General features: G+C 45.2%; 4 protein-coding genes across 4 annotated transcripts; 2 read left to right on the top strand and 2 right to left on the bottom strand.

Moving 5' to 3' along the window:
* Positions 1-450: 450 nt before the first annotated feature.
* LOC112567142 (heat shock protein 70 B2-like) lies at positions 451-2,607 on the bottom strand. Its single transcript, XM_025243705.1, has one exon. It carries the CDS (start codon positions 2,497-2,499, stop codon positions 586-588), a length of 1,914 nt encoding a protein of 637 aa, XP_025099490.1. The 5' UTR covers positions 2,500-2,607; the 3' UTR covers positions 451-585.
* Positions 2,608-5,469: 2,862 nt separating this feature from the next.
* On the top strand, positions 5,470-10,765 carry LOC112567148 (endochitinase A1-like). Its single transcript, XM_025243718.1, has 2 exons — positions 5,470-5,803; positions 6,285-10,765. The coding sequence occupies exon 2, from the start codon at positions 7,185-7,187 to the stop codon at positions 8,265-8,267; it is 1,083 nt and encodes a 360-aa protein (XP_025099503.1). The 5' UTR covers positions 5,470-5,803; positions 6,285-7,184; the 3' UTR covers positions 8,268-10,765.
* Positions 8,267-9,682, top strand: LOC112563662 (flocculation protein FLO11-like). Its single transcript, XM_025237911.1, has one exon. The coding sequence runs from the start codon at positions 8,267-8,269 to the stop codon at positions 9,680-9,682; it is 1,416 nt and encodes a 471-aa protein (XP_025093696.1).
* Positions 10,766-11,967: 1,202 nt separating the features above from the next.
* Positions 11,968-14,930, bottom strand: LOC112566273 (E3 ubiquitin-protein ligase TRIM56-like). The gene is made up of 3 exons (XM_025242338.1): positions 14,106-14,930; positions 13,506-13,670; positions 11,968-13,266 (listed from the first exon to the last, which is right to left on the bottom strand). Exons 1-3 carry the CDS (start codon positions 14,277-14,279, stop codon positions 12,289-12,291), a joined length of 1,317 nt encoding a protein of 438 aa, XP_025098123.1. The 5' UTR covers positions 14,280-14,930; the 3' UTR covers positions 11,968-12,288.
* Positions 14,931-15,005: the final 75 nt, after the last annotated feature.

Genomic DNA, 15,005 nt, shown 5'->3' with positions numbered 1-15,005 from the left:
TTGGGGAAACCATTTTTCAACGGCAGACCTCCCCTTAACCACATCAACGCCTTTCAAAGACGCGTCGACTCACATCCCTAACGAACTGTTTTCGTCTCTTGGATTAGCTAATACACCAGTCATGCCATTCCCTAGTGGTTTTGTTCCCAGTGTCATGGAGCTTAGCAATGGGCGAACACAGTTTCTTGCATTAGCTTTTGTTTGCGGTAATTTGTACCATAAATTTTTATTGTAATCAGGGTTAATGCATTTCAAAAAGCTGTCACACATTACCAAAGAACTCGCCATCACACACACAATTAGAAAAAAGATATAGTACTCTTTATTTTGATTTTATTGTCTCTTTGTAAACAGTTTAAATATCACAATGAAGATAAGGTAACATTCTACATTTAAGGACAAGAGATCACACTTTTCGCAAAATGATTTATATAGCCAGAAAACTACCAGCAGCTTTCAGAGCTTTAATACTGTTTAAAATGCCAACATAATACCATTAATCAGTCAGGTATAAAACAATGCACTATTACTTTAAATAGTTTCAATATTGTCTTTTTTTTTTATAAGAGGGATCTCAGTCATCAATCAGTCCACCTCCTCCACAGTAGGTCCACCAGTAGACGGTGGCGTGCGACCTTGATTAAATGATGGACCAGACTGGCCAGTGCCATGGAGCTTAGTCATGATGGGAGAACACACTTTCTGCACTTCCTTTTGTTTGTGCTCGAACTCTTCCGTTTCTGCTAGGGTGTTGTTATCCAGCCACGACACAGCTTCGTCACATGCTGTGTTGACGGTGTCTTTGTCGGCGCTACTCAGTTTGTCACCCGCCTCACAGACGGCCTGGCGCACGTTGAACACGTACGACTCCAGTCGGTTGCGCGCCTCCACCCGCTTCCGCTGCTTCTCGTCCTCCTCCCGGAATCGCTCGGCGTCGTTCACCATGCGGTCGATGTCCTCTTTGCTCAGCCGCCCTTTGTCGTTCTTGATGATGATGTTGGAAGACTTGCCCGTGCTCTTGTCCTGGGCTGTGACGGTCATGATGCCGTTGGCGTCAATGTCAAAGGTCACCTCGATCTGAGGAACACCTCGAGGGGCGGGTGGGATGCCCGTCAGTTCGAAGCGACCCAGCAGGTTGTTGTCTTTTGTCAAGGCGCGCTCACCTTCGTACACCTGGATGGTGACGGCCGGCTGGTTGTCGGCGTAGGTGGTGAAGATCTGCGATGTCTTGTTTGGAATTGTAGTGTTGCGCTCCACCAGCTTGGTCATGACGCCGCCAGCCGTCTCGATGCCAAGCGACAAGGGCGCCACGTCCACCAGCAGCACATCGCGGATGGAGTCGCTCGTGTCGCCACTCAACACCGCCGCCTGCACGGCCGCTCCGTATGCAACAGCCTCGTCGGGATGAATGGATTTGTTCAGTTCTTTGCCACCCATGAACTCCGACAGCATCTTCTGAATGCGTGGAATACGCGTGGAGCCGCCCACCAGCACCACTTCGTGGATCTGTCGTTTGTCCAGCTTGGCATCGCGCAGTGCCTGCTCCACTGGCTCCAGGGTCTTACGGAACAGGTCGGCACACAGTTCTTCAAAGCGTGCGCGGGTGATGCGCGTATAGAAGTCGATTCCCTCGTACAAAGAGTCGATCTCTATGCTGGCCTCGGCACTGCTCGACAGCGTACGCTTAGCGCGCTCGCACGCCGTCAGCAACCTTCTAATTGCACGTGCGTTCTTGCTGATGTCCTTCTTGTACTTGCGCTGAAACTCTTGGCACAAATGCTGCACCATGCGGCCGTCAAAGTCTTCGCCACCCAGATGCGTGTCTCCTGCTGTGGATTTCACTTCGAAAAGCGAGCCCTCGCTGATCTGCAGGACGGACACGTCGAAGGTGCCGCCACCCAGGTCGAAAATGAGAACGTTCTTTTCTCCTTTCGCGTTCTTATCCAGTCCGTAGGCCAGCGCGGCGGCTGTGGGTTCATTGATGATGCGCAAGACGTTGAGGCCGGCGATGTTTCCTGCATCTTTCGTGGCTTGTCGCTGGGAGTCGTTGAAGTAGGCAGGCACGGTGATGACAGCATCCTTGACACGCTGACCCAGATACGCCTCGGCCGTCTCTTTCATCTTGACCAACACCATGGAGCTGATCTCTTCTGGTGCAAACGTCTTGGTCTCGCCCTTGTATTGCACCTGTATCTTGGGTTTGCCGCCGTCGTTGACCACCTTGAAGGGCCAATGCTTCATGTCCGCCTGCACGCTGCTGTCGTCAAAACGCCTGCCGATCAGTCGCTTGGCGTCAAAGACTGTGTTTTCGGGGTTCATGGCTGCCTGGTTTTTCGCCGCATCTCCCACCAGCCTCTCCGTGTCGGTGAAGGCCACATAGCTGGGAGTAGTTCTCTGGCCCTGATCGTTGGCGATGATCTCTACCTGTCCGTGTCGGAACACACCTACACACGAGTAGGTGGTGCCGAGATCGATGCCGATTGCCGGTGCTTTCGCCATTCCGTTTCACAGTATCCTCAAAGTGTATATCTGACTGCTCACAGTTGAAAGACAACGAGAGTGTATGCTTTGATATGCTTTCTTTTTTCTCAATGTTATTGTAGCACTGAGTTCTTGCCTTGTTCATCTCCCGCCAGCCTCAATTCTTTTATACCCTGATGCGCTAGCAGACGAACTTTCTGGCCTCTTCTACATTCGCGAGCGTCACGCGCTGTTCGCGGTTTTGATTGGCTCGTCAAGCGCAGGTCAAGGTCGTAGCTCTCGTTCCCGATAGAAAAAGAAAGGTCTAGTATGTTCGAGAACGATGATGTTTGTTTATTTTACATTTTGGCGAACTTTCCTTTAGTAATGAAGACACAAATTAAAAGTTTAAAATTCATGGACCTTATCGCGTTAGAGTGTTTTTTATCTGTGTTGTTTGTAAAGTAACATCGAGAAGTGTCCAGTAAGTTCACTGTCGTCGTACGTGTGTTGATGGTTGTGATGTAAACACGTGTATATGTACTTAGAAAAGCATCACTTTTTGAGAATAAAGACATGTAGATATGATTTATTACTGTTTACTATCCATTTAATTGTAGATTTTTTTTGACTAGCCACTTAAAATCGTTGGCTTTTAAAGACTCGCACATCCCAACACTTGCAGATGTAGAAAAAAAGTACACACTAGAGTACTAGCTTGTGGTAATATTATTTTTATTCGTGATGTAAAGAAACTGTTTTTAATAATATCATATTTTATGCAATCAAACCACAAACATTTGATTATCGTTAATGATAAAATATGCCATTTCGAGTAAAGCTTATACATGTCTTACACGGTGATGACAACCATAATTGACATTTTCAAAGGGCTTTCAGAAAATTTGTTATTAAATGCAACAGAGATGCTATTTTATTGTCAGCTAGGATTATAATACAACAATACTATTTAATCAGATGTTATCAATTGTAATGGTGGAAGAGACACTGTCTTTTCATGTCTGAATCACTCATTTCGTCAAAATAATTGAGGTATATGTAAGGAGTTCTAATTTCCCTGATGAGTGACTTTTTTTTTTTTGGTCTTTGTGTCAGTGCGTATAAAAATCAGCCAGAACTGTAAACCTTAGGAAAATGTACACATGTTCATTTTTTTATTACTTTCAATCAAATTTATGATGCTGCAATGTCATGTGCTATTTGCCATTCACAAAACAGGGAAACAATATTTACCAAACCAAAAAAGGTCATAAAAAATGCATTTTTATATAGCCTAACTCTAAAGGAGAATGAAATCATTGGTAGCATGTGTGAAGTAATAAGACCTAATGTGAAAGGTGCTAATTGCTAATTAAGGTGCTTTTTTAATTTTGTTGATCTTCTGAAGGAAACAACACCCACTGAACTAGTGAAGTTTCTCATCACTTTGAATTATCAGGTGCCTTTTTAAGTGGGTTGGGTGCTAAAATGCAGCGTTACGCATTTCTTGAATGAGTTTTTCCCTGTAATATCAGTGTGCATTCTTTCAAATAGCCTTCTCTTCAAAACTCTCGGAGACTGTCACATGTCCACAAGTTTCTCCCAACTGAACAACCTGAAGATGTAATACATTTGTTTCCATCAGTTTAAAAATTTTCCGTTCATCACAATTTGAGAGGCCACCGTTCCCAGATGGTCTTTTTATCCATCAGCCCAGTATGCCAACCAGAACACCAAGCTTAAATTCCTCTTGAGAGGTCTTTAAGCCATAACTGTAAACAGTAAGAAGAGTGGTTCTAGCCACTTAAGCATAACCAGTAAAGAGAAGGGCGGGAACAAGAGATTAATAACATCAATAGGACATTTGCTATGCCACTAGCACACTGGGACAACAAGTTCTTCATGCCAGCAGCTACACCTTTCTTAATAAGAGGCACGAGGACACAGGATTTTGTTGTATTCTTAGCATTGTTCTGTGTAGGGGATGTATGTGCAGGGGCCCCCTTAGGCATGTGCAAACTGCTCACCGGCACAGGGCCGCCAACTCCCAGGGGCCGCAACGCCAGTATATAATGAATAAAAGACAGAATGGCAAATGGGCCACCGATTCCTTCTTTGCATAGGGCCGCCACGAGCCTATAACCCCCGAGGTGGATAGGGGTGAGAACACATTTTTAAAGAAAACTGACATGCTACAAGAACGCAGAAACTTTCCAGAACATCACATATTTTCTTGAATGAAAGATGTGCTGTCGAGGGTATATGTGATTTGTTTCTGAACCGTATATACGATTGTTAAAAAGATTAAAATATAACCATTTAAAAAAATTGTTCTGAAAAGATGGGTGAATTTTGTGAGCAGGAGAGAGTGTATACAAGCGAGTGTCATCCGAACTGCGAGCTGCAAGCCGGATTCCGTTCACGTTGCTATTTTTGTATTGTGAGCAACTTGCTAACGTCAGACGTCCTGCTTGTCTTGAGGGTGGTGTAAGTACATACAGCTATAGAATTATTGTAAGACGATCAGGTTTACAAGACAGTCAATGGCTCAAATGTCGGTTAGCGAAAACGTCCTTTTTGTCAGGCGCCAATGTTGACTCAACTCTCTCTCTCTTCCCCTGTGTGTTTGTGTACGTGTGCGGGTGTATGCGAATGTGACAGAGTGTTTGTCTGGTTTATAGCGTGACGTGTTTAAAGGCTGAACTTTACGGACTTTCACCGATTGAGAGATCATCTTAGCCTTAAGAAAATAAATTTCTGCCTCAAAATAGGGAATCAATTATATAAAACGTTGCATCCAAACAATTCCCAACCAGTCACGATAAACTAAAAAGAAAGTTCTGAATACAGAGAGAACCTCTGTTCTTAGGTAAAAGATCTTACACATTCCATGATAATACACTTATTGATGTACTTATTAGGCAAATCAACTGCAGGCCTTGCATACAAAACGAATTCACTTTGGCATGCAGGTCTGTATGTCACGAGTGCCCCTAGAGATGAACTCGCGTACGTCACTGCCACACCCGTCTTGATACAACGATGGCGACAGCGACCCGCTCGCGTGGTATTCAGCGATATACATCCAGTCATGCCCCAACCACTCCCATTCAACAGCCTTATTTCAATATGAAAACCCAGGGGTAGACATTTCTTTCGCAACGACTGCATGTATATGAAGTCGAGGTCAAGAGCTAGCTGGCAGTTAAGCGGTGGAGGTTTGTGTGTAGTTATTTGTCGGACAGAGAGGTGCAATTCCTTTGGATTCTTTTAGTCATGAAGAACGGATTATGGACCAAATGGATATTTGTCCTGGGCCACGTATTTTTCTGTTTAATGAGTGGTAAGTTAATTAATTGTTCCTAGTTAGTGTAAGGGAACTGGCGCAGGTTGTGCACGTTTGCAATGGCTAACAGTCAGCAGGGTTTGTAGTCACGAACCAGTGACTGTAACACTAAGAATAGATGTTTCCATCACTCACAAGAAAGAATGAGATATATCATATAAAATATATGAAGAGTAAAACCAACAAAATTCTTTCTCTCTCTCATGGACAGTCGGTACGCATTCCCTTGAAGGAATGTTTGTACTGGTGGAACAAAAGCAGTACCATGACGATGTAATAACATTGTTTAAGAAAAGGAGCGAAACTTACTGTTGGAGCTTAGTTAAAAAAAAAACCGAAAGGACTTAGCAGGTGTTTTTTTTCACTTAACAGTTACAATGTATCATATTGCTTTTATTGATGTGGTGTTCTAAATTTCTGCTGGTTAAACATTAACACTAATAAAATCTTTGCAAACAGTATTTTCTGCTTATTTCAGGGTGTACATCTACTCGCTTCTATCCAGAGTCCATGAATCATCAACCGTTGGCATTCATGGAATCAGAACATATTTGGCAATTTCTCAAAGTGGATACAGGGCAACATTTCCTAGACAAAGCACCATGGATGCTTCCAAGCCTTGATGATATATTTTCAAAATCCATTCATGACGTCCAGAGTGAATTTGAGATGCTCGACTGGCAAGTCAATCAGCTCATCATCTCGCTATCCGACATGATACAAGAAATCGATTCACATCAGAAGGGACGTCTCCAGATCAACAGGACGAAGCTTGAGAGCTCCCATGATGCAACTCAGGGTGAGCTGTGGGTAGGTTCCAAAGGGGGCAGTACATTCGGCGCGACGAGCGGCAGCTGCGATGAGGTGCGAGAACTTTTTCAAAATTTTGGGAATCCAAACAGGTACCGTCCTACAAAAAGCGAAGAAAGTAGCAGCGCTGAACATTCCAAAACCACCACAACTGTTTCCATAGATACAGCGAGCATCTATAGCCCAGCTAGCATCGCAGCATCGTTAATCTTTCACAATGATGACATTCAACCCACACCCAGCCTCTTCACAGGCACAAGGTCCTCGGATTTCGTGGGTTTGCAGTCAACATTTTCCGCCAGTGCCAGTGACTCTGAAAATCTTGATCCTTTCGAACACAAGAGCTTACCTACAGCAGAATCTACTGTCACTCACTTGACTTCAGTTCTGGAAACCATTTTTCAACAGCAGAACCCCCCTTAACCACATCAAGGCCTTTCATAGACGCATCGACTCACATCCCTAACGAGCTGTTTTCGACTCTTGGAAAATCTGCTACACCAGTCATGCCATTCCCTAGTGGTTTTGTTAGCGACAATGCACAACCATCAGAAGTTCATACTTCGACATGACAGCAGATCAGAAGAGTTCGGACAACCCTGCCAGGACCGTGACTTCAGAAGCTCTTGGTCCTCGCAGTTCTTGGCATGCGATGGACAGTTTCTTTGACCCGAGTTTTCCTTCTGAGAGCACATCGGCCAGATCTGCATTGGTGACGCCCACGAATGTTGGTGAGATGACTCAGTCATCTGTCGCGATTGTCTCCCTGTACGAAGCCTCCACACAAGTAGTGACCTCCCCTAAATCCTCTTCTCCCCCTACAGGGAGCACTCCTAGTGTTAGTGCTAATGAATGGGCGACTCAACTCCACAGCTCACAGATGGCGCCACAAACACAAAGCCAGAACGCTGCCCACTCTCTGGATGTCCCCTCACAACCAATCAGCTCAGCATCTTCTCTCACGTCCTCTTTCATCGGAACGACGAGGCTAACAACAGTCGACTCTGGTAACCTTCTCACTAGTAGAGCCATAGAGTCCAGTCTGAAGAACCCATGGACAACCATTGTCGGCACAAGTACGTTTATTCCACTCCTCGGGAGCCTAAGCTCCACAGTAGCATCTGATGACCTTAAGGTCATGACCTCTCTGACCCCTTCATGGATAGAAACTTACAGGGAGTCACGAGTCGTGCCAAGTACACGGGAGGAGGTAGTGCGAACTTCCTTCGACACGAAATTACAATCATCAGGCCTTGCATCTGCCACAACACAGACAGTGCAGCAAGTGTCTGTAGGCACATCATTCGGATCAAGTGTCTACAGCATCAACTCAGTTCCAGGCTTCACACAAACCGCCAATGTCTTTTCCAACACTTTACTGTCAAGTAGCAGGTCTCTCTTTCCGACTCTCACCGACACAAACTTAATGTCTGGAAACCTTGTGTCGGTTACAGCAGCGGCAGTAGAGCGATCCACCACAACACCACCAATGCAGCAAGTGTCTGTAGTCACACCTCGAGCATCAAGTACCTACGGCGCTGAACAGAACTCAGTTCCAGGCTTCACACAAACCGCCAATATTTTTCCAACACTTTACTTTCAAGTAGCAGGTCTCTATTTCCGACTCTCACTCTCACCAACACAAACTTGATGTCTGGAAACCTTGTGTCGGTAACAGCAGTGGCAGTAGAGAAGTCTGCCACAACACAACCAATGCAGCAAGTGTCTGTAGTCACACCTCGAGCATCAAGTACCTACGACGCTGAACAGAACTCAATTCCAAGCTTTATAAAAATTACCAATGATTTTTCCAACAGTTTACTTTCAAGTAACACGTTTCACCTCCCTCTCACTGAGACAAGCTTACTGTCAGCAAACCTTGTGTCGGCCTCAGCAGAGAAAGTGGCTCTGTCCTCAATGAATCCGTTCGGATCAAGCAAGTATAGCATCGAGCGGAACTCTTTGGAAGACTTCACAAAAGTAACGAATGCTTTTTCCGACAGTTTACTTTCAAGCATCACATTCCATGTCCCCTTTAACGACATTATTACCAGCACTCCTACATTGAACACCGTCTGGTCTGTTCCCTTGTCTGCCCAGACAGTTCGTGAACTACCGACCATTACAAGTTTTCCGAGCAGCTCTTTGGATTATGCTGCTATGAGTAAATCTTCATACGACAGTTCACAAACGGTGCAGCTGTCTTCGGGTGTGTACTCTACGACAAACCTCGGCGGAGCAACAGTTGCAAGTAGCAGCGTGCTGACGCCTTCTCCTGCCAGCACCTACATCAGCAGCCTGGCCACCTGGACCACACAAGCGAACATGGATTATCAAGTCCGAAGTCAGGCAGTGTCTTCCGGAATCTCGGTTGCTTCGAGCACCGGAACAGGCGCCATTTTCTCGACTCTTGCGCCAGTACTAAGAAGCACAGGCGTGGCAGAGGTCTTACCAGGCTCCGAGACGTCCTTCACCTCCATAACCCCGCAGTCTAGCTCCAGGGTCACGCAGGCAGATTCCGTGACCTCATCCTTCGGAAGCACAGCCGGAGCTGTCGTTTCAGCAGCCTCCATAAATCCTTCCTCCACTCTGTCTCCGAGTTCGGTCCAGCCGTCTGGGGTGACCCTGGTGATGACTTCCTCCAAAACATCAAATACTGGGAACTGGGCGTCCTGTTCAGGGGGCCAGGTGAGCTGCGGGTCTTCAAGCTCAGAATTAGGAAAGACCAGCTTGACCACAAGTCTGCTGTCCACGTCATCAGCAGCTGCACCATCCACGCGTCTGTCGGCAGCAGCATCTGAAGCAGCGCAGCGCACGACGGCGGCAGCACAGAGCACGGCTCAGTCCACCCCACTCTCCCCGTCTGCCTCTTTCATAGACGCCTCCACGGCTCGGAGTGACAGCACAACAGTTTTTGCAAGCAGCGCCTCCGCTTTCAATAACACTCCATCTTCCACTAACTCTCTAACCAACAAAGGAGGGAAAACAGCTTTAGTCAGTCTGTCGCAACTTCTCATTCTTCTCGCTGTTAATGTTTGTTCTGCTGTAATTTACTGTTCTTATTAGTTTTGATGTAGTATTGATGTCCGTACCTCCCAGCTATGATTTCTTTTTCTTTTTTATATTATTATTGTTATTATTGTTACTATTATTATTATTATTGTAGTTTTTCTTTCTGCAGTTATGAATTCACATCTTTATTAGTCAGTAAGTATGCACTGGTAATTCCGCCAAACTCTTTTTTAATAATTGAAAACATGTAAAAGACACCCAATATCTGTCTCAGTGCTGCGACTCACATTAAGAATTTGTTGGTTGATGCAAGCTATCTTGAGTGTTTACCCTCGCTATAACGAGTCATGATAATTTTTTTAATCGCTTTTAAAACGTGAAGAACTATGTGAACAAATCTGATAAAGGATTGGGTAGATGGGTAGCAGTGGACGTTCAACCAACGTACCCCACCAAACTAAGCGTAGCTTTAAACTTAGGCTTTACCAGACCCGTGCCTCATTTTAATCGATGGGAACAAACTGAATAAAATTTCCAGATCATTCCTCCGGTTTATCAAAGGTAGTTCGCTAGCGACACACAACTTCACGCCGCACTCTTCTGTGTTTCATTTGCTCAGCGCCACCCTCCTCTGTTCAATTGGATCGAACCCGCTATCTCTGTTAACTACGGGCTAAGAACTCAACCTCCTTCCAAAACATCTACCCCCTTTCCTAATTCCCCTCCCCAAAAGCAAAGCAAAAATAAGCTAATTTGATAAAAAAAAAAAAAAAAATAGTAGAAAAAGATATCACTTGACTTGCTTTGTGTAAAGGTCATCTCATTTATTTCCACAGTCTCACACGCTGTAGGTCACACGCTGCTGGCCCTCTTATATCAAATTTGAGCCGAGTAGATTACTAGCTTATGGATTTTGCAAACAAACGTAAATGAAAGATGAGTATTTTAATAACAATGACAATGAATGCTTGATTTGATTTGTTTGACTTCTATTGATTTTTTTTACCTAATCGGTTGTATAGAAATTACTATTGAATAATCACCTTATCGACTTTTTTTCTTATTTGCATACTTATAATATACCTAATCTAAACAAGAACTAAGTTTGGGTTGAAATAAAATGATGGAAGTGACAAATGCATGTCGTTTTTCTGTTGTGCGGGTTATCTGCAGTCAGTAACTATGGCGACGGCCCCTATTGTTAACGGCACAAGGAGAAATTGTTGACTCAAGCATTAAAATATTTACATTCAAGAGGTCACATGACAAGTTTTAGCCCGAACCCGCCAAACGTTTACCCACAGAGCGATCCACGCATGTTGTCAGTAAAGGAAAATAATATTTCCTTTGCCTCGCAAATAAGTCTGTACACCAGTTCTTGGGGGATGATTTTTTTTAAAGACAATCCCTCAACTTTTTCGTTTGAATTATCTGCAGCGCTCATCGGTCCCTAACATTCTTGATGGTGAGACCGACCTAAACTCAAGTGTCAGTCCTGTTTTTATTCAACTTTGAGCACCACCCTAGGCCTAGCATCTCACCACTTTATTTTTGCCGAGTGTAGCCCTGAGGAGCAACGTTTGCAGGAGTCTTTCCACTTTTAAGTACAGACGCCGTGTAACTTATTTCTTGCAATACTTCCTTTGCATTTTTGAAGTTAAACTAGTGCCTTTTACCTCAAAAGCCTTCACGGATGTTAAAGAAATCAACACTAATGAAACACTGAAACATCTGATTAAGTAGACGACGCTCTCCCCCTTGTAGCCCCACACAACCTCCTATCTTCTCGTGTATCATCTTAATTTATAACACCAATTTCAAAGTAATTAAGTACAGTTTTTTTATTAAAAGAAAAAGAACTTACAAACAATTCATGGTACGAACTTGTTATTTTTGGAACGCAACTCGTTTGCAAGTAGGGTGGCGTCTGTAATGTTTGGGTTTTTTTTTTTTTTTACTCATGAGCAGATGTTATTGCTTTAGAGACAGACATGTCTGAATTCAGCTCCAAATGGATGTGTGCAGTGCATGTGTGAACTTTGGCTGGAAAATTTCGGTAAAAAGATCGGTACCGCTAGTAGGTACGGCATCACCAAACTGTTACTGAGACGAATCAGGACCCCAATCGACAGACCACGTGGGTTAGTGTGGGATGGAGGGGGAAAATGGTGCTTACATCGAGCCAGCGGCTAAAGCTCGGCAAAGCAGCAGGATATGAAAAGCAGATATCAGAGATTTGAACCCAGAATAGCCGATCCTCGTAGTAATGGCAGGTGCTAACTTTAGACATGAAAGATGACTAACAAAACACACAGAAGACAGCAAGTTAAACCGTAAATTTATTGCAAAACTAAAGACGGAAAGGAAAAATGTTCCAATGCGGTTTTATAAATAACAAAAAGCACATGGCTTATACAAACATCAGCAGGTACTGATGAAAGTTGACTACACCTGAGAACGAGCAGAAGTAACTAGTTCTGGCTCGTAAAAGTTACTGCTCGACTCTGACTAGGTACAGCTCTTTAAATGTAAAAAAAGAGAAAAAAGGCAGAAGACAATCTATAAAGATGGAAAAGATTCATTTAACATTTGTTCACTAACCAATAGAAAAAGTCACGTTCGTAATTCTTCATCCTGGGTCATGATTTCATCAAGAAGCCTTAAAGGGGTTCAATGTGGCCAGTTTCGTAGAAAAACAAGCCGGCCACTGTCTGCAAGGCTTGCTCCAGCGTCTTCAGCTGCGCGCGCAGTTCCTTCTCGAAGGTCACCACTGGATCCACTCGCGACCCTCCTCCCGCCGACTCCTGCTGCTGCCTGGTCTGGTCCGCCAGGTAAGATGTCGCGCGGCTCTCCAGTCCTGGCACCAGCTCCAGGGCCAGGCGAGGGTCCTCAATGTCCAAGGCGTGAATGAGTTGACCCTGCAGCTTGACCAGCGTGGAGTGGTGCAGACGTACGGCTATCTTTTTGCTGTGTATCTGGCTCAGCACGGCGGTCTCAACCTCGTTAATACGGCGTGTCATCTTGCCGACGGCAGCGTGAAGCGAGGTGGTGATTCGCGAGACGACTTTGGCGCCCTCGTCCATGTAGTGCTTCCGGCGCCGCGACAGTCCTTCCTCCTTACGCTCCAGCCCCTCCAGCTCCTCCATCTGTACCTTCAGCGCCCCGTTCAGCTCCTTCAGCAGCTTGGATGCCCTTGCCCGGCCCTCCTCCGCCGCGGCTTCCACGGTGACGACCACGTGATCTTCGTGAGGGTTGTCGGGCGTCTCCTGGCAAAGCGGACACACAAGCTGCTTGCATGGCTGGCAGTATAGGGTCATGACGTTTTCAGGGTGAACTGGGCAGGTCGTCTCTGCCTTCCTGTCCGTCTCTGCCTTCCTCCCCAGTTTCAAGCGGACGAGATTTTCCGTTACGGGGTTGACAGAATCAGGAATATCCGACTTGGTGGTCCGACGGCAGAGACGCAGCATCAAATGGCCGCCGGTGGCCGGGATGGTGTCGTGCGATTGACGACAGCGAGGGCACAGCAACATCTGGCAGTCACAACAGGCGAAGGCTGCCGGAGTTGTACAGCTGTGACCACTGCAGCTCATCACCGATGACTTATGGTGGGCAATAGAAAGGTCGACGAAGAACTGGTTCTGGGTGGAAAAAAAAAAAAATAAAGAACGCACACGCAGTTAAACTGCAAGGTACTTGAAAGATTCCTTTTTGGAAAGTTGAACAAATTGCTCTACGATGTAGGCGGACAAAAGACAGAAGGCACACACGTGCACACAGGGCGGGGTTAATATAGGCCAGAGCTTATTTCTTTTTTTTTTGTTTTTTGCTTTGACGATACACCCACGAACACAACAACACAACAGACAACCTTCATTACCTGATATTTTTTCATTTCAGCTTTAGGCATCTCGCAGATTTCACACACAAAACGAGTCATTTCTTCGCACCACACACAGAAGTAGGGTCGTGGTCTTCGGATCTCAGACGGTGAAATCCCGACGAATGGATCAGCGTCGTCAGACTCCGTGCCTGCTGGCATGTCCTGTCACAGATTAATATGGCAAGACCGAGTGAGTTACTTCAGGACTTCTGCTAAGGCTAAATTCTGTGTCCCTTCTTCAGATTTTTAAGGGGTCCCTGTTCTTCGCCCAACTTTGGAGGGGACCCTATCGACGAAAATTGAAGGGGTCCTCCGAACTTTTAATGCGTACTGTATGCAATTTTTTGCATAAGCAGAAGCCCTGTACTTATTTCATTTTACCCGTGCAGTGTTCCTCAGTCACATTTGTTATGCAAACTGTTGTTCAATGTTCTCTTACGTCCCTGCAACGCCCTACTCCACTCACACACCCTTTACTCTCGTAGTTCAAGGAGATTGAGAAAGTTGGAGGAAGGGGTAGGAATGAGAAAAAATGGCTGTTCTTTGCGTCAGCATTATTTAAATAATAAAATCGTAACTAGAAAATTTTCATCCTACCTTATATGCCTTAGAGCCATCAGACTCTGCGGCTGCAAAATCAGGAAAACGAAAGGTGTGGACACAAGGCAGGACCTTGGTTCGCCGGTGAAAGTCCTCGCACCAGGCACATGCTGGATCGCCTGGGTCGTCTTCTTCTCCGATGACGGCGAGACTGTGTCCTCCGACTGCCATGTCTGATAATCGCTGGTGGCTGACCGCTCTGTGACCAGTGGCGTATGGAGACTGCAACTCTCTCGTCTGAGCTCGGGTCTCAAACCACAACTCTGATCGTATGTTGGTCTCGGACAGTGAACGTCGCTCACTCGCTTCTGACAACAGCGTGATACTAGCACGTGAAGTCTTTCCCCAACTGGCTTTCTTTCCCCCACGTTGCCCACGTAAAGTTCGAGCGGGGCAGGGAGGGATTGTAAAGGAGACAAGGTCTGAGTGTCGGCGAACGTGTTTACTGGCATACTTATATTACTTTTTATTGCTCAATAAATATTTTTTAAATGCGTTATTTTTTTCAAGCAGTTATTCAATTCCAACTGCACTCGATATAGTAAAGGAATGTTTTCGTTTAGCCATGTCTAATTGTTTTTTCCTCTCCCCCCTAGGAATTTCAAGAACCCTCTAATTTTCTAGATGTTCCTATGTTAATAGGCCTTTCCGTGAAATGCTCTTTGGGACTTGCTTAAAGGAAAAATTTGTCTATAATCTATAAATAATAAAGTTATGTTTCAGTTTTTGTTTTAGCAAAGAATCTTTAACAATGCAAAAGTGAAGTCGATGCACCTCTGATTAACAGCCTGCCAATCAGATAGTCTCGCCTTCAAGAAAGTCGGCCCACCCTATAATACAACAAAAATGTGCAACGATTCCTCGACAGCATCAGACGGTACAATTTTAAGGTGTTTT

The sequence above is a fragment of the Pomacea canaliculata genome, linkage group LG1, assembly GCF_003073045.1.
Source record: "Pomacea canaliculata isolate SZHN2017 linkage group LG1, ASM307304v1, whole genome shotgun sequence".
NCBI lineage: Eukaryota > Metazoa > Mollusca > Gastropoda > Architaenioglossa > Ampullariidae > Pomacea > Pomacea canaliculata.
Note: the sequence above shows the minus strand (reverse complement) of the source record. Positions and strands in the feature narration are given on the sequence as shown.

What these genes read in the sequence shown, in the direction of transcription:
- LOC112566273 (XM_025242338.1), bottom strand. Translation starts at nt 14,279, where the DNA reads ATGGCAGTCGGAGGACACAGTCTCGCCGTCATCGGAGAAGAAGACGAC. An exon ending in ATGGCTCTAAGGCATATAAG is followed by an intron (nt 13,671 to 14,105) that starts GTAGGATGAAAA and finishes AATCTGTGACAG; the next exon opens with GACATGCCAGCAGGCACGGA. An exon ending in CTGAAATGAAAAAATATCAG is followed by an intron (nt 13,267 to 13,505) that starts GTAATGAAGGTT and finishes TTTTCCACCCAG; the next exon opens with AACCAGTTCTTCGTCGACCT.
- LOC112563662 (XM_025237911.1), top strand. Translation starts at nt 8,267, where the DNA reads ATGTCTGGAAACCTTGTGTCGGTAACAGCAGTGGCAGTAGAGAAGTCT.
- LOC112567148 (XM_025243718.1), top strand. Translation starts at nt 7,185, where the DNA reads ATGACAGCAGATCAGAAGAGTTCGGACAACCCTGCCAGGACCGTGACT.
- LOC112567142 (XM_025243705.1), bottom strand. Translation starts at nt 2,499, where the DNA reads ATGGCGAAAGCACCGGCAATCGGCATCGATCTCGGCACCACCTACTCG.